We start from the raw sequence: 17,977 nt of genomic DNA on the forward strand, positions 1-17,977 counted from the left end.
CACTACATGTTACCTATATGAATGATTCTTGGGATGTCACATCACATGATGCCACTTTATGAAAAAAAGTCACCAAAGATACAGATAATATGGAAAAACAATATTTCCATCAAACATCATCCATGTTCAAACAGTAGGTTTTAGCAAAATATAATTTATTGATTAATATAAAAATCTATACAGTATTTATACATTACAGTACAGTTATAACAATGTTACCACATTCCTTACTGTGTAAACACTCTTTTACAAGCACAGTAAAAAAAAACTCATTAGCTTTTTCTGATTATTATAGCTCTGTCTCCTTGATATCACATTTGGCTGAAGTTTGAGGTTGAGAAGTCTGCTCTTTATATACATTCTCTGATGCTGCCATTGCTCCTGTGTTTATCACCGAAGTTATCCCTGTTGGTTCTTCAACAACATACTTTGTGAATGCCATGTTGAAGAGCCCTGAGAGAGAGAGAGAGAGAGCATGTCACAATCAGTGATTCATTGCGGAAACAGGTCACTTCTTTATACACCAACCCAGTTTCTGAGGAGTCAGCAAAGATTGGGTTTGAGATACATGAAGCTGAATTTGTCATGTTAAATTCAGTGCCTGGTTTGAAATTATTTGCAGTGGTTTGAAAATGAATGATAGGTCAACACATGTGAACTCAAATACTACAGTAAAGAGCCCATATTCCCCAAGGCACCACTGTACTTTACTTTGTGTCAATTATAAGTTTTATAATATAGGCTTTTTTAATAGAATTAAATGTTTGAATTTAGGCTATAGAATTATATTGGATAAGATTTATAATTCCTGATTGGTTTCCTTAATTCAGCTTTCGCATATGTTAATCTGGGCACAAGGGACCTATATTCCTAGAGTGGCAAGTAAAGAACATGTCTTTTCCCAGCAGTGAGTAAACACTCTCCACCTAGTCATGTTTTAAGAGCTAATTATCACATTCATTTTCAAACCAGCACAAGATTTCTGTAAATTACCCATATTTTAATTCACAACACATGTAATTGGAGCAGGAGGAATTCAAATCTTTGCAGTTACAGTCTCTGCCAGCACAAATTTCTGCATTTCTGTTCAGAAGTTTTAAACATAGTGCTGAGTACCTCTTCGTCTCTGTCCTTGGGAGTTCCTCTCCTCATGGCTAGATTTTGACTTACTGCTCTCCTCTGATGGATCCGATTCTTCATTCTCTGTGACAATAAAAACTATCATATGTTTCTTAAAAATACATTTCAAAAGGAAATTGCAAGGCTTTATGGTGTAACTACATGCCCACAATAAGCATAATTTATATTATATTATATTTTATTAATATTTCTGGACACACACAAAGCAGAAGCTAGAATAAAACTGGGACAAAGGACTTGCCTCATACATTTATGGCCCTGTCCTGACTAAAGTTCAAATTAACAGTAGCTTCAGTCTGATATCGTCAGTGTGATTACATAAACAGGGAATATGATCTGCTTACCTCTCTTCCAGGTGATGTGTGCTCTCCTCAGCTTGATGGCAAAAAAAATGACCACAACAAGAAGACCGAAGATCAGGCATGTCACCAGGAAGACGAGTAATGATGAACTTCCTTCAACCTCTGTCTGCATCCTTGTGTCATTAATGGTCCCTGGAATTGGACAGAATGTTGGTCGTTGTTCACCAAAACCTTAATCACATTTAAAAACTATTACATATGTTTATTATTTGCATGAGAGAAGAAAGTTTTCTCATATTCAGTTTCCCATCAGAGGCACTGAATGTTAGTGTCAACCGTGCAGACACCAGTGCTGTTAACAGTGTGTAATTACCTGTTCTGTTTCTCTCCGTACTGTTACTGGATATGATCTCCTCTGTTGTCTCAGACACAGATGTCCAGCCTTTAAGCAATAATGAAGAAGGAAGACAGAATAATTAAAACAGACTTTAAAAAGCTGCTGCAGCCTCAGTCAACCCTGTTTTCTAAATGTGAACAACCCAGTTGTAGTTGTTCAGAATTACCACTAGATGGCATCACAGTAGTCAAATATAATTTTATATATATGTATATATATATATATACATTTATAATTTTAATGTATGACCTTACAGTACACTGGATATTTGTACACTAAATTACACTGTTGAGCTTGAGCATTACTAATGGTGTTACTCCTCACCCTGTTGAGCACAAATAAACACATTTTAATAAATAAACCTCAAGAAAAAATAGGAGGCAGAAAAGGATTTTCTTTTAAAGAAAATAGTTTCTGTTTTGAATTAAGCCAAGCAGATGAACTGAATGTCATTTCAGAAGTTGGGAGCTGTAGAGTCCTGTGTAATTTTCTTCTATCAATATTGGTATATCTCTAACAAACTGTTCTTTGGGTTCAAATATTTAAGGAAAAATCTTTGCTAATGCTCTGTATGTATTACAGATAAGCTCATAACCTACAAAGAGACTCGCAGTTCCATCTTCAGAATATATGAATACATCTGCAACTGAATGTCACACTACAGTCTTAGACTTCCGTCACAGGAACTTAGTGGTATCACAACTGCAGTGTGGGTTAAGCAACCAATATAAACGCAATGTGAAACCTGAGATATCTGTAGTTTCCATCCCACAGGCCAACAGTTTGTGTAAGGTGCTATACATTTAAAGCAAGAAATAACAGCTGTAGGATGAGTTAGACCCTTTTAAGGTTAATTTATCCACAGCATTACTCACAGTGTAGAGGCGACTTTCATTTTTTCAGTACTGTACATCTTAATAAATTCCATACAATTTGAACAGATGTGACATTTATTTTGTCATATCACATGAAAAGAACTTTTTTATTCTGTTTCTTCATGGGTGTTTCTTTTGTGTTCCTCACACCTCTGCATATGTCATCTGATAAGGAATATTCTTCACTTAAATATACAATATGCAAATGAAAACAGTCTTACACTCACCACTAGCACTGAGATGTGAGTTTGAGGATGTAACAGGGTCCACAGGAAACCTAGTGGAGGCTGTAACTGTCTTTGGCTCATTGGAGGAAAAAGGGTGATTGGAGGGAACAGCTGATAACTTGGTAGAGCTCTCTGATGAAGCCCCATTCACACCTCTGGTTGAGAGGTACACTGTCGTTCTGCCATATCTGAACCAGCTGGTTGTTGTTCCCAGCACCCCTTTTGACACTTGAGGCTGAGTTGTGGGCGAACTGGTCGTAGTTGTGCGGTGGAATTTTGCTGCTGTCACAGAGACAAGGTTTACATCATTAATAAGCAGAAACATCATTCAAATTAATTCTAGGAAAATCAAGTGAAAAGTCATGCTGACAATACAATCTGTAAAAAAACACATCTGTTTTTTTCAATTAGAATACAGGAAACCAGACTATTTACAATACACAGAAAGAGGAAATGACATGGGGCTGTTTTCTTGGGTCGGTCAACTTTCACAGTCTTGTGATGTGGACAGTGTCATGGAGATTCACATGAGGAAAAAACCTTCTCCAGTGCTTTCCCTGTTCTGTGACGACACAACTACTCTTTTACTGTTCCTCAATATCTCTCTTTATGCAGAAGTACTTTAAAGTAAACAAATCTCATTCATTTAGTATTACTATTCATTCAGTCTAATCATTTTCTCTGGTAGTGAACATTTTAAATAGACTGTTGATACAATATGCTTCTCTAAAGTTAAAGTCGCTAAAATAGGAGCAGGTAAGTTTCTGTTTATACTCACTGTCGCGTCCAATTTTGACAAAGTTCATCAGAGGATGTGAGAGCAGGGCTGGATGGCGAACAAGGCATTTCACAGTGACTCTGTTCTCCACTGACTGAACATGTAACATATCTGTAGTGATGTATTTTTTATCTTCATGATGGATCTGGGCATTTGCTGTGGAATGGACAGTTGTCATTAGTACTCACTGATAAGCAGATATACCAATCCACCTCACAAATCCATCTTAATATGACATGGTTGGGACCTATGATCAAAATAAAGGCTTATACTTTCCAAAGAGCTTTAATTACTCAGCTATGGCATTAAAAATGAAACAAAAAAGATGAATAGGAATAAGTTTACATGTTTGTAAGAGTATGAAGTTATACCATTAAAGCACATTTAAAAAGGAATTTATATTTAATTTATCAGGGCTTGAAATAACATCTGCCACCCCACCAATGATTCATGTTACTGGAAGGTAGTGTCATCAAGAGATGAGCCCACTCTGTGGATGCTGAGTCTACTTTTGCTATGACTACAAAAGTGCAGTGACCAGTATAAAAAAGCTGGTTGTTCAAAAACAGTGAAGTGTTCAAGTACACCTGCTATTTCTGTTCATATGTGTGCATCAAATTATAAACAAAAACATTTGATAAAATGAAACATAAAGGGTCACACTGTCCGTTTCTTCTCTCGCAACAGTTGTGCTATTCACAGTGCTATATGAAAGACCCCTCAGAATAACAACGCACAAGCTGCAGCACCACAAATACACAGCTAAAGCTGGCAGGTGATCATGTTGTGTTACCTTCTATGGTCCACTTTGGTTCACTTCTTAATTACAATGTAGTAATTTTTCTATTTATTGTGAGCTCACAATTTAAGTTATTAACAACATACCAAAAATTTCCGGCCCATGGTCAAGTTTCCAGGAGATCTGGGATGGATGGTGGTTCGCCTCAGCAGTGCATTTTATGACAAACATTCCTTCATGCCTTGTTACTGTCATTTTGGGAAGACCTTTAAAAGAATCAACAGCCGATGTTATTACAGTGTATTGCAGTGAATTGCTCACCCAGCCAACAATATAACAGCCATGGTGAGTCATGGTTAAGGTTGTAAATTTACTAAACTATTGTCAAAGTCCTACTGTTTCTTTGGTGGCTTCAGCAATAATATAATCTGAAATTGTAACATTATACTCACCCAACACGGTCACCTCCACTTGCTTCTCTGTTGTGTGGTCGCCATACTGAGAGCATGTGTAGTTCCCTCCATCTTTGAAGGTGACATTGGAAATACTGATGGCAAATTCTGAGACAGACAGTTTGTTGATTCTGTAGCGTTTGTCCTTCAAAGCTGGAAACAAGTGAGAGAAAAGAAAAAGATGTTTAATATCTTTAAAGCAAAATTCTGAGAGATTCTTGCAATTTTGGCCCAAACAGCAGCTAGTTTATGTTGCTAATACATTTCTTGCTGTGATTGGAGCTCAGGATTTGCTCACCTTTATTGTGATTGAAGAACATAAGGAATCCCTGTGGGTTTTTCCAGTCCACATTGGTCTTGTGAGCATTAGTAATGGGACAGCTTAAGTTGAGTGTCTGACCTTTCTTCACAGTCATACGCTGCCATAGCGCAAGAGAAACTGTAATTAAATAAACAGGGAACATGTTTTTAAAGAAAATTTACAGTGACAGTGCAGAGTAATTTCCACACCATCTCAGTTTGATAATACATGTAAAATTTCGTAAAATAATGAACAACAATCTGCTGGATTTAAAAAAGCAAGTGAAGAGCAGTGAAAGTTTCTTTCCCCCGCACACAGAGGTGTCTTGACCCTGATCCTGTTTCTCACAGTTTGACTCATCTATTTCTCTGTGGCCTGGGACTGTGTGTGTGTGTTTTTCAGTGTGAATGTATGTGCATATGCGTGTTTGTGTGTGTGTGGAGGTGGTGTGAACTCTTCTTCATTGTATTGCTGCTGCAAAAGAACCAGCCCCCCGCAACAAATACCCACCCCCACCTCCCACCCCCGTTCTACATCTAATGTATTTCTGTTATGACAGGAAGTGATGTGGTCAGTCTCTTCATGCTGAGGGAAAGTATACATTTGCTGTGGGTTGTTCACAGGGGCTTCAGATGCTTCTCCTTTCCTATGACAAGGTGTTTGGAAAACACATTTGTGGGGGCATGCTGACACCAGCCACAAGGGCAGTGGGCTTGAAGAATCTGAGGTCATCTACACTTTTATCACCCACTTAGGTGGTGTGTTAGAAATGACAGTATCTTAACTGAACATTAGAAAACAATGTGTGAAAATTACATAGATTTATACATAATCTTTAATGTACAGCCACATGATTTTAAAAGTTTTCTCTAGATTCTAGTCAATGAGTTTTAGATTTTTTTTTTCATTTTTACAGCCTGATTTATGAAGAATTTCCATTCATTCCACAGACGATACAATGTAAATATAAGCATCACATAAAAGGATGGTGATATGTAATATATACCCATACATATAAACATGCACACATAGATACATATTGTACTAGAATGGGGCATAAAATATAATAAAATGATACAAGAGAACACTGAATGAGAGCCATAGGTTGGCTACTAATGACTAAATCAAAATCTTTACAGATGAAGTTTACAAATATTATGTCTTAGAAAGCCAGAGCTCAGATAACAATGCTTATTACTGTTGATACATACAACCATTTGATTTGTCAGAGGTTTCACAATTTGTATTTACCAGTAACCACCAAAATTTAAAATATCACACACTATCATAGAAAGATGACGATTGTAACTGCCATAAGTGAAGAATTCAGAAGCCAAATCATCACTTCCAGTGAGTTCATCTGCTGTTTTTAAAAGGTCAGTTTTCAGATTTCAGCATTTTCTACTTTTCATTTTAACGTATGCTAGTCAACAAGCACTGAAAGTAAAGGACTCACCCTGTATAAGTAGCACAAAGACGATCAGTTGCAGCTTTAGTTCCATCTCTGTTGCTCAGTAGCAATCACAGTTTCGTACTGTTGCATTTCCTCATTACTTGGTCTACTTGTACTCTACTGAGGGACCTTCCATGACATCACAGCTCTGTGGTTTCCACAGAGTTTTCAGTTTAAGGTTTTCTCACAAAATACCTACAGTAAAAGTAAAAGCAAAAGTTTAATAGATCAGGATTCATACACATATAAATTCCTGTTTCTAAGATTTAAGTATTTCATCCCACTGAATGTTCTATTAATACCACCCAACAAACATTTTTAGTGATTTAATGAAAAAGATAATTTAATAGTTCAATATTCAGTGTCTGTAATTAACAATTTTCATGACAAAAATCATTCACCACCACTGTCATTTTTCACTGCTGGACTATGGGACATAAAAGCAGGCTCTGTCATTTCCTCTTTTTAATCTCTCTGTACAAATGTTACATTAAAGTTGTACTTTGTATTGGCTACATACTGTAACATGGAAGTAAACCTTGAAACTCCATCTGTTGTCTGTACTTTGGTATTGTCATATAACCTATGCAGCTGTTCACTTTCAGGCTGAATATGTAACTGATAAGAGAAAATGACAGAATTTACTTAGAGAATCATTACATGACATTTGACACGTAATAATTTTAACAATACTGTAGGTGTAAGGATGACTGCGCTTCAGAATAAACATCAGTGTGTTTTGCAAATGGAAAATACACCTAAATTCAATTTGTCATTTCTTTATTTATAGAATAGAGCTTAGCCACTTTTGCATACATGTGATGTGATCTATAGCAGGATGTAGTAAATATGATTCTGAGACAATTTGACTAATTACTGTTTATAGTATATTGGTTAATTTGCCCAATGATGATGCTCATACAGTATAGTTTAGTATTTAAACGGCATTACTGTTAACTTTGTTAATTTGATTAGAAGCAGCGATGTATTCATCAATTTTTCAAGCAAACACTGGTAGTTAGAGAATCATTTTCTCTCTTGAAGAGATTGGTGCCTCTATTTCTTCACTATAACTACACCAGTCCTTGAGGAAAACCCTGGAACTTTCTTCTGCTTTATTCTTTCTGCTATTTCATCTCTCTTTATTCAGGGACTTTTTTTTTAGGCTACAGCTGTCCAGATTTTAGCCAATCAGATGAATAAGACTCAAAGGGAACGTGAAGACTGAGCCAGAATGTACTGGAAGCTCACTGCTGTTCTGCAAGCTGATTGGCTCACGGACCACTGGGAAGCTTGTACAGAAGTGAGGCTGGCAACTGCTGCTTGTGTTCATCTGCTGGAGGAGAGTCAGACTGCAGCAGTCCGAGGCCACAACATCAGCCAGGTAGGACAGGAATGTCTTTCAACAGGATTATGCTTATGCATGGTCACACCTAATATGTGCAGTTATGCCAAATATCACCAACAGTACATTTTATCACATGTCTGTGGTACTAAGTTTATAGTGAGATTATTCATGTTTATCTTTCTTTCTGTCACAATAACATATTTATAACATTCGTTAAGACACATATAGGGTGATTAAGTTTATTTCATATTATTTCATTTGCTTTATTCCTGTGATATAATCTTAACACAGAAATCTTGAATTAAAAAGTCGAACATTTGTTATTTAAGGTGTTAATATGCTACTATGGCGTTAGTCTGAGAATAGTTTTATTACCAATCCATAAAACTTGGCACACAGATGCAGGACCAGCTGGATTCTGCAGCAGGGCAACTTCGTCCTACAGTTACAAGCAGTGGGGGGAGGAAGTGTGAGCGCCTGTCCCTCCCAGATGATCCAGAGATCAGCAGTTTGAATAGAGCTCCAGTTTTATGCTGCTGAATGCACTTTGGTCCTGGTCCTGGTCCTGTCTGCCGCACAATCCCACAAACTCGGATGCAAACAAGCATAGATCCCTTAATGCGCTGTGCGCCTAAACACAAAACAGCCTTTTTAACCAGTTGCCCAGAACCACTCTATACTTCTTCAGTTCTGAGTATATTGTGTTTCCACATCCTAAGATGGCTGCCTTCCACTAACATCTGATCCATGGCAAACACCAAGCTATTGCATAACAGTTTACAGTATCCCTCACCTGAAAGGTTACAGAGGCTGTTAAAGTACCCATACACAAATGTAATATATGCACATATATTGAATTTCTATATATGAGCACATATGTAAAAATTATATGAAACCTATTAGAAATTGGAACAATTGTATATATTGACATACAAATATGTCTAGCCCATACAAATATGTATGTTTACTTATATTGTAGACATATGTTATGAAAATATATCCATCCCAAAGCCTATCAGTATTATAAACAGTAGAGACCAAAAGTCTGAGACCACTTTCTTAGAATGGAAAGATACACAAGGCAAAGCAAGGCAAAGCAAGGCAAGGCAAGGCAAGGCAAGGCAAATTTATTTGTATAGCACATTATCATACACAGAGGTCATGTGCTTAACAATATCAAAAGAAGCGTACAAATAGAAGTAAAAAGCACAATAAGAAAACAGTATAAAAACAATATAAAAACACTGATCATAAATAGGCAAAGTGCAAGATTAAAATTTAGGTGAAAGCAGAGGAGAACAGAACAGTTTTCAGCTTCTTTTTAAAGCTAGGTCAAAATTAATGAGCTATTAATAAGAAAAACATATAAAAGCAGTGATAGGTGACATATATGGCAACATCACTCTTGATATAGGGACATATATGTCATATATTACATTTCTGTATGGGTAATGTTGAATTAAGTATATTTTGTTTCCATCACATATGGAATATATGGAACACAAATTACTTTCTTACATTGATAAAGATTGTGTCTTTATTCATGTTATCACAGTATTCGCACTTGTAATAGATATGACTAAACCCTATACTCAGTGAGTGATATTGCCCTCTGCTGGAATTACATTAACTATGAATTGTTTTACTCACAGCAATCATGTCCAAAGGGGCAGCAGTTGGTATCGATCTTGGGACCACCTACTCCTGTGTTGGTGTGTTCCAGCATGGCAAAGTTGAAATCATTGCCAATGACCAGGGCAACAGGACCACACCCAGCTATGTGGCCTTTACAGATACTGAGAGGCTAATTGGAGATGCAGCCAAGAATCAGGTTGCCATGAACCCCACCAACACAGTCTTTGGTAAGAATAAAGCTGTTTTTAGTATTGAACAATAATGAGCTTGTGGTCTTGGGTCATTCTTGTCACTCTCAACTGCTGAGGGAAGAACCTCAAAGTTCAATCCAACCCAACCAGCTTATCATAAAGTGAATGGCACCTCTATCAATGGACAAAGTTTTTCCTCTTAACTTGAGGCAAGAATGATACAAGACTGACATAATGTCTAATGGTCCTAAGTGACCCGGTTTTATTTCAGTTTTTTCTGGGGATTGCAGATGCTAAACGTTTGATTGGTAGACGATTTGAGGATCCAGTAGTTCAGTCTGACATGAAGCATTGGCCATTTAATATTATCAGTGATAGTGGACGCCCCAAAGTGGGGGTTGAATACAAAGGCGAAACCAAAAGCTTCTACCCAGAAGAGATCTCTTCCATGGTGCTGACAAAAATGAAGGAGATTGCTGAGTCCTACCTTGGGATGGTGAGTTTACACAATAATAACATGTTGAGCAATGATCTTCAGTACTGTCACAATATTGCTTAAAACTTGTCTCTTAATTTCTTCAGTCTGTGTCAAATGCTGTTATCACAGTACCTGCATATTTTAATGACTCTCAACGTCAAGCAACCAAGGATGCTGGAACCATATCTGGTCTAAATGTGTTGAGAATCATTAATGAACCCACTGCAGGAGCTATCGCTTATGGTTTGGATGAGAAGGTGAGATATAGGTCATGTACCATGATTTATGTCCACCTACACCTGCAGAGTTGTGCTCATATTTATCTTTTTCTCCAGGTTGGGTCAGAGAGGAATGTTCTCATCTTTGATCTTGGTGGTGGCACTTTTGACGTGTCCATCTTGACCATCGAGGATGGTATCTTTGAGGTCAAGTCTACTGCTGGAGACACTCATCTTGGGGGGGAAGATTTCGACAACCGTATGGTCAACCACTTCATCGCAGAGTTCAAGTGCAAGTACAAGAAGGACATCAGTGACAATAAGAGAGCTGTCCGTCGTCTGCGCACTGCCTGTGAGAGGGCAAAGCGCACACTGTCTTCCAGCACCCAGGCCAGCATTGAAATTGACTCTCTGTATGAGGGAGTTGATTTCTACACCTCCATCACCAGGGCTCGTTTTGAGGAACTCAATGGAGACCTCTTCCGTGGCACTTTGGAACCCGTGGAGAAGTCACTCCGTGATGCCAAAATGGACAAGTCCAAGATTCATGACATTGTGTTGGTTGGTGGCTCCACCCGTATCCCCAAGATCCAGAAGTTGCTCCAGGACTTCTTCAATGGAAAGGAGCTCAACAAGAGTATCAATCCAGATGAAGCTGTGGCCTATGGAGCTGGTACATGTCAAGCTTCTTTAACAAGCAGATCCACCAAATTATAACTTGAGACGTATTTTTCAACTGAGCAATATTTCTATTGAATGTTTAACATAAAAAATGTCTACTGTCTTTCCCTATCAAAATCTAACCAGTTAGCCTTATTTACAGCTGTCCAGGCTGCTATTCTATGCGGTGACAAGTCTGAAAATGTGCAGGACCTGCTGCTTCTGGATGTCACCCCTCTGTCCCTGGGTATTGAGACAGCTGGAGGTGTCATGACTGTCTTGATCAAACGTAACACCACCATTCCTACCAAGCAGACCCAGACCTTCACCACCTACTCTGACAACCAGCCTGGTGTGCTCATCCAGGCAAGCACATCATGCCTGTCTCATTGTTTCACACTGGCATTTATTCTTGCCATTTGTAGTTTCCACCAGAGATCACAAAACCAACGATGGTCCAGACCTCCCTTGGATGTCTGAGCAAAATAAAGTTGCCAGAACTATAGACATATAATTTCATAATGGTCTGCCAACCCTGCATACTTCCAACAGGTTTATGAGGGTGAGCGTGCTATGACCAGGGACAACAACCTGCTGGGCAAATTTGAGCTTACAGGCATCCCTCCTGCTCCTCGTGGTGTTCCCCAGATCGAGGTAACATTCGATATTGATGCCAATGGAATCCTTAATGTCTCTGCTGTCGACAAGAGCACCGGAAAGGAGAACAAGATCACCATCACCAACGACAAGGGTATAAAAAGGATAAAACTGCGGCTTAACCCAAATATAGCTGCAGTGTTGTCCAAACAGCAGGCGATTAAATGCTAATCCTGCCTCTTTTATGACAGGTCGTCTGAGCAAGGAGGACATTGAACGCATGGTCCAGGAAGCTGAGAAGTACAAGGCAGAGGATGACGTTCAGCGTGACAAGGTGTCTGCTAAGAACGGCCTGGAGTCGTATGCTTTCAACATGAAGTCAACTGTGGAGGATGAGAAGCTTGCTGGCAAGATCGCTGATGCTGACAAGCAGAAGATCTTGGACAAGTGCAATGAGGTCATCAGCTGGCTTGACAAGAACCAGGTGAGGATTGGTGTTGATCAGTGAAAGCAAGATAGATTTTGGATTACGAACATGAATATCAGTTTTTTTATCCACTCAGATGTTTTCAACATCAACAAGATTATCTAGCAGGACATAGGCTGCACAGATTGAATTGTAATTCCAAATTTCAGTGTGTCTAGAATCTTGTAGGAATATACATCTGCTAAACCACTGATATTTTATGCATGTCACCAGAGAATAGTGATTCCATGTGTTACCACTAGTGTGGTGTAGGGTTACATTATCCTCATCTCTGTTTTAACAACAGCAGAGCTCAGACTGAACTAAACATTTAACCTGTCAAGTAATTTCTTCTGAATATGAGAATATGTAGTTTGATTTTTGTGTGCCAGACTGCAGAAAAGGATGAATATGAACATCAGCAACAGGAGCTGGAGAAAGTGTGTAACCCCATCATCACCAAGCTGTACCACAGTGCTGGTGACATGCCAGGTGGGATGCCCAGTGGAATGCCAGGCAGCTTCCCTGGAGCTGGTGGCGCTCCTAGTGGCGGTGGATCCACTGGACCAACCATCGAGGAAGTGGATTAATCCGCGTTTGTGGCTCTTTCATACCCATGATTAAACATGTAAACAAACATGAACATCACCAGCGACCTAATGCATAAAGTCAGACACATAGTGATAAGTGATATTTACTGTGTGAACACATAAAGATCTTCAAGCAAACAGTCTGTGCATTTTCTGTCAATTTTGTGCCCAGAGTAATAAAATATGACTGAAGCATGTTCTTGACACGTGTTGTGAGTTTTTTTTTTTTTTTGTGCACGTTGTGAACACATACTGATCTAGTGGACTTAAAGTTTAGTAAGATTCTTATGTCAGTGACATAAATCCTAAGGTGGAAAATATTGTGAAATTTGAGACTATAATTAGAAATATTTTACATTAATATTGATAGTTAATTCGCACTCCTAATGAAAATGACTCAGATCTTAGAAGATGACAATGTGACTGCAGTATCATGTCCCTGAGGTTCTTGTGAGTCTGTGCAGCACAAGAAGTTGCTAGATAAAACAGAACAGCGTACTTTACAAAGATAAATGTAATTATCAATATGAATTGAATCATATATTAATATATAAGCAATGATGTTAAAGTTGTCTATAGCCTCATACATATCCTTATAATTCATAAATGTAATGTTTTTCTTACAATTTTTTTGTAGCCACAGTATTTGTTAATGATTAAATGTTTCTTGTTTTATATAATATTTGAAATTGAGGTATGGATAAATTTCATCTAGATAAGTGAGTAGATATTTAATGTCTTCTTAGCTGTGATAGTCAGCTGAAAATAACTGAGTTTCCTATTGCCTCCAGCTGACCCTGACAGGAGGTCTGTGAAGTGCATAGCTTATGAAATATCTTGAAATAGTCATACAGTTTCTACAGTGGCCACTGAAACGCTGTGAGCTTTAACATTTGTATTTTACTTCATCTGCTTTTCTATGGGTTTCAATTTGTTTCAAATAAATTCTGGAGGTATAACAGTATAGAACAGACCTGTGTAGGAAATAAGTCTTGATATTTTCCAAAGCAGGAGATAGTGAAGATGTTTCAGGACCATAGAAACATATTTAACACACTGTTTTCAATCTATGATTATGACAAACAATGTAGTGGGAAATTTTCTGGTAATGCAAGATACATTTGATCAATAAGGCCCAAGTTTGCATCCCAACTCATGTTTGACCCTACGTTTCCCCACTTAATCCAGACCAGATTTCAACAGTATCAATTCTCAGGTTGAAAATTATGAACATGTGAGACTATTATAAATTCCCCTGCTAACAAGAAATGTATAAGAAAATTTCCTATACACAGAATGAATCATTGTCCTTAGGGCTCCAGTCATCATAACATAATCATGTGTTATCTTGAGCAAAACATTCATTACCACTGTGTCCCTGAAAGAAGAAACCCCCTGTATAGTGGATGAACTCGACCTTAGATGTAAAATGAAATGGGAGAACACTCACTGCTCATATCGGCTGAGTATGCAACTGGCTGAGTAGCTGTTAAAGCACAGAAAAGCTGCAGCTCCTTCATGTGCCTCTGTCACAAAGACCAAGTCCCCTGATGACAACAACATAAAGACTTGATGTATTCGCCCTGTGCCAAAAGGCTGCAGGACATTTATTGAAACATGACAAACAATACAACAATTTAGCACGTTTTGTAGCAGCATTGCAAAACTAAAACCCCTCCCATCAAAACTGGTCCAGAACATGTTTTTTTCCGCGGCCTTCATCATCCCCAGCCTTCAGTAAGCGACTCCATTTTCGAAACCAAGAACAACAGTGGCGACTGAGCAGTCTATGAAGAGTCGAATAGTATGAATAAATGACAAGCGAGCAAATGTTTTCAACGTAGAAACAGCAACACCAAACACTGCCCCCTATTTGCAAGGTTGTTTATCCAGAAAAATGAACACTGATATGAAAAAGTGGCCGGCTCCGAGGTGAACCCTTTGTCCCGACTGAATCCGGGCCTGCGGAGAGTCTTTTATTTGCTCTTGGCCGGTTTCTCCGTCTTCTTGGGGAGGAGGACAGCCTGTATGTTGGGCAGCACTCCTCCCTGGGCGATGGTCACACCTCCCAGCAGCTTGTTGAGCTCCTCGTCGTTGCGCACTGCCAGCTGGAGGTGCCGTGGGATGATCCTGGTCTTCTTGTTATCCCTGGCCGCGTTGCCTGCCAGCTCCAGGATCTCAGCGGTCAAATACTCCAGCACGGCAGCCAAATACACCGGGGCCCCGGCGCCGACGCGCTCCGCATAGTTGCCCTTGCGCAGTAGCCTGTGGACTCGACCCACCGGGAACTGGAGTCCGGCACGGGAGGAGCGAGACTTGGCCTTTGCTCGGGCTTTGCCACCGGTTTTACCTCTTCCAGACATATTCCTCTAAAATGTGGTTATTAATCAAAAAGTGATACTAAGGAAACAGAGCTTGCGCGAGCCCGAATTTCTACGTAACGAAGTAGTGAGTAAAGGAATATAAACCACATGAGCTTCTCCGATTGGCCGAGTGAAACTGAAACACACGAACCAATGGCACAGCGCGTGTTCCGGCAATGCCTGTCCTCTGATGAAGGGTGCTCCAATCACAAAGAGGGAATGGCACACAGTCATTTGCACAGCCATATTATAAATAAGGGACGAGTGATGGGGCGGCATCCTTGATTGTGTCCCTTCCTGTTCCACTGACGTTTCCACGGAAGAGAAAATGCCAGACCCTGCAAAATCAGCCCCTGCGCCCAAGAAGGGCTCCAAAAAGGCTGTCACCAAAACCCAAAAGAAAGGAGACAAGAAGCGCCGCAAGAGCAGGAAGGAAAGCTACGCCATTTACGTGTATAAGGTGCTGAAGCAAGTGCACCCAGACACGGGGATCTCCTCCAAGGCTATGGGCATCATGAACTCATTCGTCAACGATATCTTCGAGCGTATCGCCGGGGAAGCGTCACGGCTGGCGCACTACAACAAGAGATCCACCATCACCTCCAGGGAGATCCAGACCGCCGTCCGCCTGCTGCTGCCCGGCGAGCTGGCCAAGCACGCCGTGTCCGAGGGCACCAAGGCCGTGACCAAGTACACCAGCTCCAAATAAAAGCGGACAGAAGCCGGACACAAGGGGGGACGACAGTCACCAAATCGCTCCCGAAATGATCTTTAAACCCCCTTCACTGTGTCGGAAAACTGCGTTTGTGATTTTGCACCATTGTCGTTTTCGGAGAGAGAGAGACTGGATGCCAGTTGAATCCAGGCCTTACGCTTGAATGTGTTGAGATATAGTGGAACTGTAGCCTGCCATTTTGTTTTAAATCATTGTTTCGTGTTTTGTTTTTGTTTGTTTTTTGAGCTGTGTAACGTTTTTAACAAATCATTGAATAAATTCAAATGGAATGTATGTCGGTGCTCTTTAACTGTGGAAGTCTCTTTTGCTTTGCACCATTTTAATACTGATTTATACATGCACCTTAGAAAATGACCAACTTAATTGTTTGTAATGGCACAGTCGAGACAAACATTTTGAGATTAAAACTGTGACTTACTTCTACCACTGAGTAGTTTTTGTTTCTGCCTTGTGATGTCCATTTTCAAAAATAGTTTGCCTGCAAGTGCTGGAAAAGAGCGACACCAAATGGAAGCTGGAGTGGCGCTGGGGAAAGGATGCAGGTGTGCACTCAACAGGGCTTTTGTGAGGTTTGGGCTCATAAAGTTTGCAAATTAAAACTCCAATCAAGCATCAGTACAGTGTGGTTCAACAGGCTGTAAATATCTTCCCAAATGAACTTTTAATGTCAGGAATAAACTCATGAACTGAACTTAATTGTGGAAATAAATGTCAACATGCTATCTTTTATCAGGTAAACATTTGAATCTAAGTAGCAGTATTACAGAGTACAAATACTGCATTCAAAGTCTTTCATTATACACAAGTTCATCATCCTACAGCTGAATGTAGCCTGCCAGTGTCAAATTATATTATTTTAATAATAAGCTGTGATGTCTAAGCCTGTACTGTAAACAGCATGTAAATTATGTAAGTGGAGAAGGAAGAGCTAACATGAACTATATGTCTGAGTAAACTTATCTGTAGGTGCGTTACGTCATGTTTTATGAGGTGATCTTTAGTTCCCTTCCACCAAAGAAGAGCAGATATTCTGACATGTCGGAGCAGAAAAATCTCAGGTGTGTGATTATGTAAGTAACAGTGTTGTTAATATTGTTAAAGTTTTTTGTTCATTTGTGCATTTCCTGCTTTGACAAGTCAAAACGTCTTCCATGAAAAAAAAAAAAGGCCCTTTTGTTTACCTGTGACATATTGAAGCACTGAGGCAAGAATACAAAAGACTACTTTTAGTGATAAATAAATAATAAATGTAATAAATAACAGATTCAGTTTTTTTCTGTGTGGGCAGGGCTTTACTATAAAAAATAGCAATCAGATTGGCATGTTGGGAAATAAAATGATAAAGCTTTCTTGTTAAGTTATGAGACCAATATTTTAGTGAGAGTTTAGTAAGTTATGTTTATTTTGTGAAACTTGCAGAAAATTTGACAAATAAATGAAAACTCCAAATACTCAATTAAATGTGTTGACATCTTTTATCCTTATTAATGTCCTCACTTGGCCGGTGGAATAAAGTGAATGGATTTGATTTCAAGTTTTGTTGACTGCATTCAGTAGATCTTGGCTGCATGGTTATGGATGTGGGTGACATTAATTGATGGCTAATATTCAACAAAAGCAGAACAGGATTCATTGTGATATCAGGCAGATCCAGTTACTGTGACGGACAATGAAAGAAGCAGCTCAACTCAGGAGTTAATGGATGTTAAGGTTATTGTGCCCTCAGGTAATGGGGACAGAAGAGTGTGGATGAATGAATACAGCTGATGTACAACACTTGTTTCCTGGTCAACGTACTGTATGTGTCAGATGGTAATAAAAAAGTTGCAATACAAACATATGAATCAGTTGGTAAGAAAGATGTTCACAGTAAAAATCACAGCTGCTCCAGAGCTGAATGAAACAAATACGATTCATGAGAGATGAATTTCATATCATGTAGAAACATCCATACCCTGGGCAAACATCATTCCCCCTTAAGCTTTAATACCCAGGATTAAGAAAAAGTAGATCTCAGAGGTTTCCTCTGGG

General features: G+C 39.1%; 4 protein-coding genes across 6 annotated transcripts; 2 read left to right on the top strand and 2 right to left on the bottom strand.

Annotated features, from left to right (window-relative positions):
- Nucleotides 1-137: 137 nt before the first annotated feature.
- crtam (cytotoxic and regulatory T cell molecule) lies at nt 138-6,751 on the bottom strand. 3 transcript variants are annotated; one of them, XM_087173551.1, is made up of 10 exons: nt 6,668-6,751; nt 5,209-5,349; nt 4,911-5,063; nt 4,605-4,724; nt 3,720-3,875; nt 2,942-3,220; nt 1,816-1,884; nt 1,485-1,634; nt 1,117-1,218; nt 138-453 (listed from the first exon to the last, which is right to left on the bottom strand). In XM_087173551.1, exons 1-10 carry the CDS (start codon nt 6,711-6,713, stop codon nt 290-292), a joined length of 1,380 nt encoding a protein of 459 aa, XP_087029677.1. In that variant the 5' UTR covers nt 6,714-6,751; the 3' UTR covers nt 138-289. The 3 variants fall into 3 exon arrangements, with proteins under 3 accessions (XP_087029677.1, XP_023260660.1, XP_023260659.1); XM_023404892.2 differs by having other exon boundaries at nt 1,117-1,203; nt 2,942-3,223; XM_023404891.2 differs by having other exon boundaries at nt 2,942-3,223.
- A 2,903-nt stretch (nt 6,752-9,654) lies between these two features.
- Nucleotides 9,655-13,051, top strand: LOC111653924 (heat shock cognate 71 kDa protein-like). Its single transcript, XM_023404675.2, has 6 exons — nt 9,655-9,874; nt 10,129-10,334; nt 10,421-11,207; nt 11,358-11,560; nt 11,747-11,945; nt 12,043-13,051. Exons 1-6 carry the CDS (start codon nt 9,670-9,672, stop codon nt 12,297-12,299), a joined length of 1,857 nt encoding a protein of 618 aa, XP_023260443.2. The 5' UTR covers nt 9,655-9,669; the 3' UTR covers nt 12,300-13,051.
- Nucleotides 13,052-14,420: 1,369 nt separating this feature from the next.
- h2ax1 (H2A.X variant histone family member 1) lies at nt 14,421-15,301 on the bottom strand. Its single transcript, XM_023404676.2, has one exon. It carries the CDS (start codon nt 15,208-15,210, stop codon nt 14,824-14,826), a length of 387 nt encoding a protein of 128 aa, XP_023260444.1. The 5' UTR covers nt 15,211-15,301; the 3' UTR covers nt 14,421-14,823.
- Nucleotides 15,302-15,475: 174 nt separating this feature from the next.
- hist2h2l (histone 2, H2, like) lies at nt 15,476-16,219 on the top strand. Its single transcript, XM_023404651.2, has one exon. The coding sequence runs from the start codon at nt 15,539-15,541 to the stop codon at nt 15,917-15,919; it is 381 nt and encodes a 126-aa protein (XP_023260419.1). The 5' UTR covers nt 15,476-15,538; the 3' UTR covers nt 15,920-16,219.
- The last annotated feature ends 1,758 nt before the right edge of the window (nt 16,220-17,977 follow it).

This window comes from Seriola lalandi, unplaced genomic scaffold (genome assembly GCF_002814215.2).
Source record: "Seriola lalandi dorsalis isolate HSWRI2012SDOR001 ecotype SW California unplaced genomic scaffold, Sedor1 jcf7180002054256, whole genome shotgun sequence".
Lineage (NCBI taxonomy): Eukaryota > Metazoa > Chordata > Actinopteri > Carangiformes > Carangidae > Seriola > Seriola lalandi.

Excerpts from the sequence above, each read along its gene's own strand:
- LOC111653924 (XM_023404675.2), top strand. The coding sequence starts at position 9,670 with ATGTCCAAAGGGGCAGCAGTTGGTATCGATCTTGGGACCACCTACTCC. Across the intron at positions 10,335-10,420 it reads CTGAGTCCTACCTTGGGATG|TCTGTGTCAAATGCTGTTAT; the intron begins GTGAGTTTACAC and ends TAATTTCTTCAG. Across the intron at positions 11,946-12,042 it reads CACCATCACCAACGACAAGG|GTCGTCTGAGCAAGGAGGAC; the intron begins GTATAAAAAGGA and ends CTTTTATGACAG.
- hist2h2l (XM_023404651.2), top strand. The coding sequence starts at position 15,539 with ATGCCAGACCCTGCAAAATCAGCCCCTGCGCCCAAGAAGGGCTCCAAA.
- crtam (XM_023404891.2), bottom strand. The coding sequence starts at position 6,713 with ATGGAACTAAAGCTGCAACTGATCGTCTTTGTGCTACTTATACAGG. Across the intron at positions 5,350-6,667 it reads CTTTGTGCTACTTATACAGG|TTTCTCTTGCGCTATGGCAG; the intron begins GTGAGTCCTTTA and ends ATTTAATTACAG. Across the intron at positions 1,635-1,815 it reads TACGGAGAGAAACAGAACAG|GGACCATTAATGACACAAGG; the intron begins GTAATTACACAC and ends GTCCAATTCCAG.
- h2ax1 (XM_023404676.2), bottom strand. The coding sequence starts at position 15,210 with ATGTCTGGAAGAGGTAAAACCGGTGGCAAAGCCCGAGCAAAGGCCAAG.